The sequence below is a fragment of the Cloeon dipterum genome, chromosome 1 (genome assembly GCF_949628265.1).
Source record: "Cloeon dipterum chromosome 1, ieCloDipt1.1, whole genome shotgun sequence".
NCBI classification, from domain to species: domain Eukaryota; kingdom Metazoa; phylum Arthropoda; class Insecta; order Ephemeroptera; family Baetidae; genus Cloeon; species Cloeon dipterum.
In genome coordinates, this window is record NC_088786.1 from 20,212,384 (window position 1) to 20,223,372 (window position 10,989).

General features: G+C 39.8%; 1 protein-coding gene across 1 annotated transcript; it reads right to left on the reverse strand.

Annotated features, from left to right (window-relative positions):
• Window positions 1-208: 208 nt before the first annotated feature.
• On the reverse strand, window positions 209-10,970 carry ry (xanthine dehydrogenase rosy). Its single transcript, XM_065475347.1, has 20 exons — window positions 10,837-10,970; window positions 9,102-9,159; window positions 8,488-8,584; window positions 7,643-8,093; window positions 6,904-7,297; window positions 6,526-6,851; window positions 5,988-6,387; window positions 5,136-5,356; window positions 4,960-5,082; window positions 3,823-4,044; window positions 3,173-3,481; window positions 2,750-2,941; window positions 2,550-2,695; window positions 2,312-2,489; window positions 1,783-1,911; window positions 1,602-1,729; window positions 1,428-1,542; window positions 1,043-1,297; window positions 415-582; window positions 209-365 (listed from the first exon to the last, which is right to left on the reverse strand). Exons 1-20 carry the CDS (start codon window positions 10,897-10,899, stop codon window positions 315-317), a joined length of 4,026 nt encoding a protein of 1,341 aa, XP_065331419.1. The 5' UTR covers window positions 10,900-10,970; the 3' UTR covers window positions 209-314.
• Between the last annotated feature and the right edge of the window lie 19 nt (window positions 10,971-10,989).

A 10,989-nucleotide genomic window follows, 5' to 3' on the forward strand; every position in this document is an offset into this window, starting at 1 on the left:
GAATTTTCAAAACACCGAAGCAAATCAACCACCAACTGGAACTACGAGTCATGAGTTCTAAATTGAAATATGGAGCAACATAACCATTGACATAATGAAATTTTTGTTTTCCTGCTGATAAATTTTAATCGTTTTGCGTCACGCAACTCATTTTCAATGTTAAAAGAGTAAATATTAATTATTGCTGTTGGTTTGAGATAGTAAACCATTGTGTTCGCGTTTAAAAATAAATTTTATTTTCCACAATTCCCGTAAAGTGAAGAATACATTTTGAGTAAAACAAAAATAAAATGGAATAAAATTTGTGCTCAAGCTCAAGGCATGACGTTCCACGGTGTGAAGGTTCCAGGTTCAGGCTCAGGGAACTGAAAGTCACATTTTTAACAAGCTCCTTTTCCAGCTGTTTGCAATTACCTTGGTCGTGAATCTGTCTTCGCACGCTACCCTGATGCGGGCTGCGGTGGCTGGGGAGTCTAGACGGAAGGCACCCTTCAGGCCGACATCTGCCCTTGCTGAAGCGATCGCGTTTTTGATTGCGAAGAAAACTGATGCTGCCAAAAAGAAGGGAGGCTCTCCAACCGCCTAGAAAATAATTCAATAATATTAAAAATTTAATGAAATTGGGATTTTAAGACAGTTGAACATTTTTTCTAAACGTCTAATTTACTTGCAAACAACAAATGAGCACAAATTATCCCATTATTAAACTAGTTCCACACTTCTTCCAAAACCATATAAAACGTCGGAAACGCTTTGGAACTCGTCAATATTATTAAAATTGCTTACAATTCATCACAAAAAGTGATAATTTTTTTTCTCCCACATTCTAACTTTTATTATTTATTTTCGGAATTTTTTGCGCCTGTATTGTCTTTTGTCATCAATTAAACCAATTAAAAATACAATGGGACCAAAGGAAAGGATTAATTTTTGTAGGAATAATAAATAAAAAATATCACACGCAATATATTTCCTCTTAAAAAAATATTCAAGCTTCAAGCGCACTCAATTTAATTTTATACAAAACCGGTTCTGTACAAACCTTTGAGCTGTAGACTGCTCTTGGATTTGGCGCCCCTCGCAGGAGAGACACGTTAAATTCGGCGGGAATGTCTGAGAAGCCGGGGATTTTGTACATTCCCGGTCCGCGCGAGTAAAGCGTGCCAGTGGGACTGTAGACGAGCTCTTCCATCGTAAACAAACCGTAGCCCTGCACAAACGCTCCTTCAATCTGGCCAATGTCGATCGCAGGGTTGATGCTCTCACCAAGATCCATCACAATGTCGGTGCGAATAACCTGGGAATACACATTTTGATTTTAAAATTTGGACTGCAAGGGGAAACTATTTTTTATTTCCTGAAAAAATCTTTGAGGAAAATTTCAAGCTTTTAAATTCACCATGATAATGATTAGTAATGATGTTTACCTGGTGGTCTCCTGTGAGGCAATCTATTTCAACCTCTGAACAAGCAACTCCATACGTGAAATAGTTGAACGCCTTTCCTTGTTTCGTTTTAACATCAAAGCCAATGTCTGGCGTCCTGCAAAAACAATAATTTGCAATCTCCTAATTCGCAGAAAAATCACTTTATTTGCTCACGCGTGGTATCCTGTAGCAGAGAGGGAAACTCTGTCGAAAAAGGCGGCATTGACCCAGTCCTTCCAGGCGCCTTTTGGATTGGCCTTCTTGTACGGTTCAAGTCTCTTAAGCAAGATTTCGCAGGCCTCCTAAAATTTAAATAAGGTTATCAATTTATTTAAAACTCCAACTGATTTTTTACAATGACAGCCATTCCATTTAAATCGGATCCAGCGCTGGCCGCGGTGGGTGGAGTGTTTGGTACTTTGTCGGTGGATGTTTCGCTGATGTAAATGTCCGTCTCTGGCACTCCAAGGGCTCTGCTTGCCACCTTTAATTGTATTACTCTAGGAATTAGTCAGTTAAAAGCTAATATCACAGAATGAATCGAGGCGATGCGGCCAACCAACACAAGCGAGAAGTGTTTTCGGCCGACGTGCGTTTTCCTTCAGAGTGGTTAAGCCATGGAACGATCTGCCACCGATGTTGAAGGACAGCACTGTCGCATAATTTCCCACCCTTTGCAAGGACTAATTATGGCGAGTGCATTGTGATAATTTAAGTGTGATTGTGCAAGCACCTTGCGGCTCAGAGCAGGGTGAGATTAATTTTCGGTTTTCAATTTTTTTTTGCAGTTTTCTACTAGCATTTACAATGTTTTTTTTAATAATGTCTTTATTGTATAATTATTGCAGTTATAGTAACAAAAATTTGTTCAAATTGATACACACCTGAACCATTTTTGTGTGCAGTCCCTGACCCATTTCGGTGCCACCGTGGCTGATGAGCACAGATCCATCAACATAAATATGCACAAGCGCGCCAGACTGGTTTAAGAAATACGCAGAAAATGCAATGCCGAATTTCGTGGGCAAAATACACAATCCTCGCTTCTTCCAACGATTCTCGCTGAAAATATAAGGAAAATATTAAGTCCTGTCATCCAAATTTTCAATAAAAACGAAATACTTATTGAATTTCTCCACTTGTTTCTTGCGTTCATTGTAATCAGACTTCTCGACGCACTCTTCCCAACACTTCTGCAGGGTGCAGTTGATCAGCTCTTGGTTGTAATGGGTAATGTCTCCTTCTTGATATAAATTGATTCTTCGAATCTAGGGCAGACGCAATTTTAGGTTCAGTTATCTGGTCGAATAGATTCAAATTACCTCCGCTGGATCCTTATTCAAGTACACAGCAATATCCTCGATGTAGTTTTCGGCTAGGAACATAGACTGAGGTCCACCAAAGCCTCTGTAAGCCGTGTTCGAAGGCAAATTCGTTTTGCACAAAAACCCTTCAGTGTCAATATTGGGAATGTTGTAGGCGTTCTCCATGTGGAAGATGGCTCTGTCCATTACCTGGCAAAAAATATATTCAGACATTTAGAACAAAAGTAAAGGTTATTATGCTTTTCATATTTTCCAATGGAGATATAAGCTGCAACATTTCAACTAGTTATAGTTAGTTATTCTCAATCTGTCACGGGTCGGAGGAAAAAATTGGCAATGAAATGTACTAATTGAAACTAACTGATGTTTCTCAACCTTATGCATTTTTTTAATACTTATACTTTTTATACTTTAGCTTACCGAACAAGACAGGTCAACCGAACAGCCAGCGTTGTTGTACATGACCATCTTGCAGGCGTGGATTTTTCCTTGCGCGTCAAAGCCAACTTGGTATCGACCCCTGAAAGGATTCCTGCCGCCGGTGGCCACCATGTCCTCGTCTCTGTCCAGCATGCAGCGGACGGGCCGCCGCAGCCGGTGTGCGGCCAGCGCGACTGGAAGTGCGAGCAGAGCGGCGCGCGATTCTTTTCCACCAAATCCACCACCGATGCGCTTGACCCGACAGGTCACGCGGTTGATCGGGACTTTCAGCATGTGTGCAATCAGGCTCTGTACAATTTATGATTTGATTTAAGATAGGAGTTGTAAAATTTTCTGTTATCATTGACACTTTTTAAGAGAAATAGAAAAATTTAGCAAAAAAAAAAAAAATAACAAGAATGAGAAAATCTGGAACAAAGTGGTCAAGTACATTGCCACAATTTAATTAAAAATGTTTGTACGCAAAAATAATTATTGTTGCAAAACATTCTTAAAAGGTAAAATATAATAGCAGAGAAAGGAAAACCATTTTTAGTATGATTTTTTCAGGAAGACGTTTTTTTTAATTGCACCGCGGATTTTTTTTCTTGTTCAAAAAGTTTGTCTTTGAAATAAATTAGATTGCGTACCTGGATTTCGGACGGGTTTTGCGTGGAGCTGAATATTTCGATTTCATTGTCCTCTTTTGGTACAGCCAAGGAGCAGTGCGTCTCGAGGTAAAAGTGCTCCTGGCCGCCAATGTGCACTTCACCACTCAATGTGTGCTCTGAACTCTTTAATCCCTGCTCGAAGTTGTTTTTGGTCAAACGCGGCTTGAACTGTTCAAAGAACGAGTTTTCCTTGATGGCGTCCTGAAATTATATAAATTTGTGTAAAATTTCATAAATCAACCATTCAAGACGAAAAGAGGCTGAAAATCAAGTAGTGCCAGTGAAAAAACTATACAGTGCTCAATAAAGAATGAAAATAATAATATTGGCAAGGAAACTGCTTGGATTATATTAAATGCGGGTCAAGTTAAGTGGTCAAAAATGACCTTATATTGAAAAATAACTTTTTTGTTTAGTTTAGGAAATTTTTTGCAATTTAATCTTTCAAACAGATTATTTTTTCAATTCTGATAAAAACTTTGATTTACCTTTAAAGGTTTGTTTCGGATTCTGTTGCTTAAAAACTGAGTTAAAATTCCACATATTCTGAACGCTGATAAAATAATCCTATCTGCTTTCAATATTTATCATGTTCATTAAAACATTCCTTGGGTGTTTATTTTTATTTTTCTTCTAAAATACTAAAAGGGACTTAAGTAAAATATGTTAATCAGCTGATGATTGTCAGAAAATTTGGACCAAAAAATATTATTTTTTATTGGTGATGTTGCTGCCAAAGTCTATAAAAGGGAATTTCTCGGAACGTCAAAAGCGACATAATGATCAATTCTTCTAGTAAAATAAAGTCTTATCCTCCAAACGTTATCACGATTGAGAGAACAAGTGGCTTCAAAATTTGATTTTGAAGCATTTCGCACGTTAAATACCCTAACGAGTTTCATAATTTGTTAATGACCATCAAAAAAACAAATTTTGAATTTAAAAATCGTAAAATTTCCACAAATTAAAATGTAGTGTCTGGATTCTAGTTTGATTTGAGAAAGCATGAGATTAATTAAAGAGAATAAGGATGTGCGTGTGTACTTTCAATATTTTAACAAATCGGCTATATAGCTTATATGATATTTTTTCACGTAAATAGATGCAGTGACCTACGTCAATAGTGACGATGATAGGCGTCAATTCCTCATACTCGATTTTGACCAGCTTGGCTGCACGCTGCGCGGTCATTTGGTCATCTGCAACAACTGCGCCTATCACTTGACCTTGGCTCGTGACCTTTTCATTGAATCATTAGCTGCGATTGCAGAAGAAAACAAGTTGTGCCATACAGTTTTTGAAACGAATATCTCCTCGTCTTTGATGATTGTGCCGTGCTGATTGGCGTCAGGGCTGAGGTCCTTGGCGCTGAAAAACGCGTGCACGCCCTTCGTGGCCAGAGCGGCCGACGCGTCCACGCTTATGATGTTGGCGTGAGCTTTGGTGCTCAAGACCAGAGACAGGTACAATTCGTTGGCTATTTTTGGGATGTCGTCGCAGTAAACAGCCTCACCTAAATTGAAATTTGACATAATTTCCAAAATGTTCAATTAAAATTTATTTATTTATTTTATGTAAGATTATTTTGATTTTTAACATTTTAAACAGGAAAATAAAGTCTCAAGATGAAAAGAGGATTGCTTTAAAAAAGAATATTGAAATAAGTGTGCGACATGTCTAGAAAATTTCTAGATGGTGCAATTTTTAATTTGCGAGATATGGAGGGGCAAAGGAATGAAAAACGTGCACTGTTTTTGTTGAAGTAGTGAGAAGATAAAAATTATACGATAAATTGATTTTTACCCTCAGAACATGCTTGGGGTCACCCCTGAAGTCAGGAAAGACCATCAGAACATTCTTTAAGGAATTAAAAAAATTGGAATCAATTTTGTTTTTCTCTTTTTCATTTAATTTTTTAAGAAATTAAACTTTGGAGAGCACGAAAAGAGCCCGTTGACGGTAAAAAATATTTATTTTGTTTAGCACAAATATATTGTCTGTACAATCTTGGAAACATTCTATTTTTTCCCTTTAACATCTCAAAATTAATGTTCTAGTTGTCATTTAAATTCAAGAAATCTGAACAATTTATTTTTTATTTTTGGAAAATCAATGCAAAGAGAATTTATTTTCGAGTATCTCACCTGTTGCCTGTTTGGACCCTGAGAGGTGGGGGACGTTCCTTCCGACCAGGTCGTGCAGTGCCTGTCCTTCAGGCACCACTTCGTGATACTGCGCACTCTTGGTGGGCAGCGAGTGGAACTGTCTGGTCGCACTTTTCGCCTCCTCAGGCACCACGCCATTTAGGGATTGCTGCACCGAGAGGTAGAACTTGAAGAAGAAACTCAAGGTCAATGACCTGCGGAACAGGATCATGCCACCAGGTGCTCCGGGGCTGAGAGGAATTTCCTGGACGAGAAGGTCGAGTGCGGCCTCCAAGGTCTGCTCATTCCACTCCTTGCCCCTCAGAGCCTCGGCGGATTTGGTGGCAAGGATGGTGGTCGGCGCCATTCCTCCGAAAGCCATGCATAGATTGGCAACCTCCTAAACAAAAATTATTTTACGAAAATCAGCCAGGGTCGGACAATTGAATTTTTTTTTAATTTTTCCAAAATCCTGCTGTAGGGGAACTTGACGAACAAAACTGCAAACCCCGAAATCAGCGTCTTTTTATTTACCAACCTTTTGAGGATTCAGGGTGAGATTGAAGGCCGCGTTGACGATGGCGATGTCATCGTCTCTGCGTTTGGCCTGTTTGTAGGCCAAGAAATGCTGATTTTCCTTTGTGAAAGGGATAGTGATAGACACGAGCACTTCTTCAGGAGAAATGACGTTGCGTCTGTAGCCAGTGAAGAAAGTGGTGTCCATAGTGACCTTTCGGCTTCCCTTAGAAGCGCTGCTGACCTCCAGCACGCAACCAGCTGCCATGAAAATCGGGTTCAAGTCGGAAATTGGGCTGCCGGTCATGATGTTTCCACCGACAGCTGCCACGTTTCTGATCTGCTTGCCTGATATTTTGTTATATAAGAAAGGGAAATAAAATTGAGCACTATTTCTGACCTGCAAACCAGTTGAGCATATCAGTGATGGCTTTGAAAACCTGGGTTGTAGCCTCAGGTTGCTTTTTCTGCTGCTCCTTCAAGGTTGCTTCCAGTTCAGAAAGAGTCACAGCAGCCCCAAATTTGACTCCCTGGCCTTTGATGACCTGAACTGAGGTTAGCTCCTTGACGTGATTGGGCTGGATGAGCACCGGATAGTGGAAGTTCTTGAACTTGACTTCAACGCCGATTTCAGTGTTTCCCACCACGATCTTGGCGGAAGGGTGCTTCTCCTTCAACTGCAGAAGGTCAGACAACTTGGTTGGCCTGTACCATGTGGCTCTTTCGCTGGAAAAGGTGAGGAACTGAGCGTCGTACTCATCCGCGACTTGCAGCTCGGGCGGGAAAGTCGGCTCCTAAACCAAATTAAAGATAAAAGAGATCAATGTAGTTAAGGTTTAAATTATTATTTCTTGAAAAGTAATCAAGGTTTAATTAAACTTTGAAATTTTGAATCTGCTCAGCGAGACTCATCAAATGATATGTAATTTTCATACGTATACATTTTTTTTAAATCGTTTTTTAAATCCAACAGAAAAAGGGCTCTGCGGGAAGTCCAGTGCAGAAAAGTCACGGCTTGTAGTAGTTTTATTTTTTTCAGAGATAGTTTTCAACCAATTTTTTGTTAACGAACACCAGCATTTTCAAAGGTGAATATTGCTTTTCTTAATATAAATAGCAAATAATAAAACTAAACTAACCTGCGACGGGTCATACGGTGCAAACTGGTGCGGCTGGACCAGATTTTGGGTGATATTCTTGGTGCAAGCACCTTGCTTCTTGCAGCACTTGTCGCCCATGGCGCACCCGCCAGCCTTCCCGTTGGCCACCGCCCTGCCCTGCACCTCGTAGTCCTCCAAGAAGCTCTTGAAACCCTCGATGATGGGCCTGTAGCCAGTGCAGCGACACAGATTGCCCTGAAACGCTATTTCCAGCTCCTCCAGCGACGGCTTGGGCTGGTTCCTCAGCAGGGCGTACATGGACATGACGATGCCAGGGGTGCAGAAGCCACACTGCGAGCCATGGCTCTTGGCCAGCCGCTCCTGCACCGCGCTCAGTCGCGAGCGCGTCGAGCCGATGCCCTCGACCGTGGTCACCGCCAAGCCGTGCATCGAACATACCGGCGCCAAGCACGCGTTTACAGCCAAGTGACTGGTAAATTCAGTGTCAAAGAATATTATCTCTTGGAGGCGAAGGAATTTTTTTCATTTTCCTGATCCCCCCCATATTTTTTGTTCTCGAGAAAAAATTGATAATTGCATTTTGCCAAACCATTAAATTACTTTTGTCCACTTTTACTGTTTCCAGTGAATATATTTTTCTGCAAACATTTAGTGATTCAAATTCTTGATGAAATAATTCAGCAAGGAGAATATCACGAAAATCAAGTTTTATTTTTTGGCTTAAAACAGATTTTTTTTCAATCAAATATAATTAAAATATTTGAAAATATACGACCTTTTTTATTTAAAAACAAAGCTCACGACCCTAGTCATGGTTTTTGCTAGAAATTCACGAGAGCAAAATGAATGTTGAGAAAGGATACACTATTTTCTTGCTATCGCGGTTGAACTTGGAGACCATAACAGTGCAGGCGCCGCATCCTCCTTCAGCGCATCCGAGTTTGGTTCCAGACAAACCAACTTCACTTAGCGTTAAGGAAACCTTTTTTATTTCTTGTTCTATTAATAAACTAATTAAAAGCAGGTATTCGAACCATTTTTATTTTATTTAGTTGTCAAAAGGAATTAAAAAGTCACGTGCGGAAGAGGCCAACCGTTTTTACATTACGGAAACCAGTTCTCATGCTTGGAGCACCTTTATCTCCGCGTGACTGGCTGTTTGGATTGCTAAATTTGCAGAACCAGTTTATTTGAACGAAAAATCATGTGACTGAAGATCACATATTCGGTCAGTTACGTAACAATTAAAAAATCTAATTAATGCTATTTATTTAATTCGAATTCGATTAGAGCGAGGTCACGGAGCAAAAATAGAGTAAACGCGTGTGTCTTATCTTTCTATAGTTATCACTATAGAGTGGGTACAGATTTATGGCGCTTCCGTGCTTTTGTGACAAGTTACGTTTTAAAATGAGATATGAACAAATATAATTTTGCTTCATTTTTAAACAAAAGTCCCAGTGAATGTAAAGGATACGTTTGTTGCGCAGGTAGTAAAGCAGCGTCCATTCAGGGTCAACATTTTCATCGACGACCTGTTCAAAACAAACAAGCAATGATTGCGTAACAAATAAATAATCTTTGCGTATGTTTGCCAGGAGTGATAGAAACAAAAAGAATGCGAGAGGAAGAATCAGAAGTGCAATATTTGCATACAAGCACGTGATAAGTAATGTAAAAAACATTCTCGTGTCAGCAACCCGGGGGAACAGAATCTGATCGCCTTTATATATTTATACACTTGTAGCTGCCGCGCAGCGTAGTAACAAGACACAAGGCGAAAAGCTGAAGCGCGGATAATTAAAAGCGGCATTAATGCTTTCGTTAATCGTCTTCCGCCAACATGTGCGTTGCGCAAGACTTAAGTTTTTTATTTAGGCCTACCGTCTACCAGTTGCATAGACTCCTTTCCTTTACGTTGACTTTGTTTGTCTATGATTTCTTATATTCGTTGGAAGAGAATGATTTTAAATTAATGCACTTTGTCGGTTCAGGGGAACAGGTTTTAACTGTTGGCTTCAGATCTCCAATGGAATGCAACTCGTGGAGCACAGAATTATTTATCAAGCAGCAACAGTGTACCACAAGTACAAACAAATAATGATATGAACTTTGCAGCTTAAAGCTAAAACTAAATACACTTGCCTTGAAAGTAAAAAAAAAAACTAAATGAAATATACCGATCTCAACATGAGACCCGATTTTCTGATCTAATTTTTAGTTTAAAAATTTTTATCGCAGCATGTGTAAAATAATAAAAAATATCATTCTACGATTAAAGTTTTGCCAAATTTCTCCAAAATTTAAGGCAATTATTGACCGTATTTTCTTGGCAGATTTCCTTTTTATCCATCTGCGCATGAAACCCTTTTTGGTAAACCTTGGTTAGGAAAATAAAAAATTGCATTTAGGGAGACAATGCTAACCAATTGGAAAGAATGCTAACTTATTGCAGCCACTTTCTCAAAAATTTACACCCCTATATTCCTACATCAATATTGGCTTTAGCTCAAGCTTTAGATTACTTTATGCATCGGCAACAAGGATTTTCTGGGGTTTTGCACCAGCAATCCTCTTTAATTTATTATGTACTCATCATTAATTGAAACTGACATTTTTTGCTCCCTGAAATGTGATATTTTCTGGGCACATCCACCCGACCACTCGTGACTTCACAGATTAAAAAAAAATTTATTCCTCCTGCAAGAGAAATCGTGCACCGTCGGATATAACAACACCGTTTTATCCCTCTTGTGCCTAGAGTGAGAGAAAAAAACAACTATGACAGAGACGTGATAATTTTGGTTGCGTAAAAACAATTTCGGAACTCTTAGAAGTAATTTATTAAATAACAGAGATTTTTACACCAAATACGTCAGAGGAGTTTCTAAAGCAACAAGTGTCTATAAACACTATTGACGTGCGCAAACAAGAAGAAGCAAACAAAGCGATCGGTCAGCAAAGCGAATCGATCGGGAGGAAGCAAGAAAATGCTGCGAAAGAGAAGTCAGTCAAGTTGCGGCCGCAATATCGGCGTAATTAACAACACAACAAGAGCCGGCCGGGCAGGCAGATAACGCGAGTTGGCGGTGTGCAGATAAAAATCTCAATTTATATTCTATTCAATTTCGAGTTGCCTTTAATCTCACCGCCAGACGAGTGCTCTCACTCTCAGCACAATAAAATACTAATAATTATTATTTTTATTTCACCTTTCTGCCGTTGACGAAGAAGACGAGCGCCCTGCTGCAGTTGCTGTCTCGCGAGTCGCCCATCCTTTTCTCCCGCAGCCTCCAAGCGAGTGTCTCGCCGTCGAGAGGGCCCCCTCCCACGGTCTCAAGCCTCAAGCCGGTGTCGGCGTGGGG

What these genes read in the sequence shown, in the direction of transcription:
- ry (XM_065475347.1), bottom strand. Translation starts at nt 10,899, where the DNA reads ATGGGCGACTCGCGAGACAGCAACTGCAGCAGGGCGCTCGTCTTCTTC. An exon ending in TAAATGGAATGGCTGTCATT is followed by an intron (nt 1,730 to 1,782) that starts GTAAAAAATCAG and finishes TTTAAATTTTAG; the next exon opens with GAGGCCTGCGAAATCTTGCT. An exon ending in AAGACAGATTCACGACCAAG is followed by an intron (nt 366 to 414) that starts GTAATTGCAAAC and finishes TGTGACTTTCAG; the next exon opens with TTCCCTGAGCCTGAACCTGG.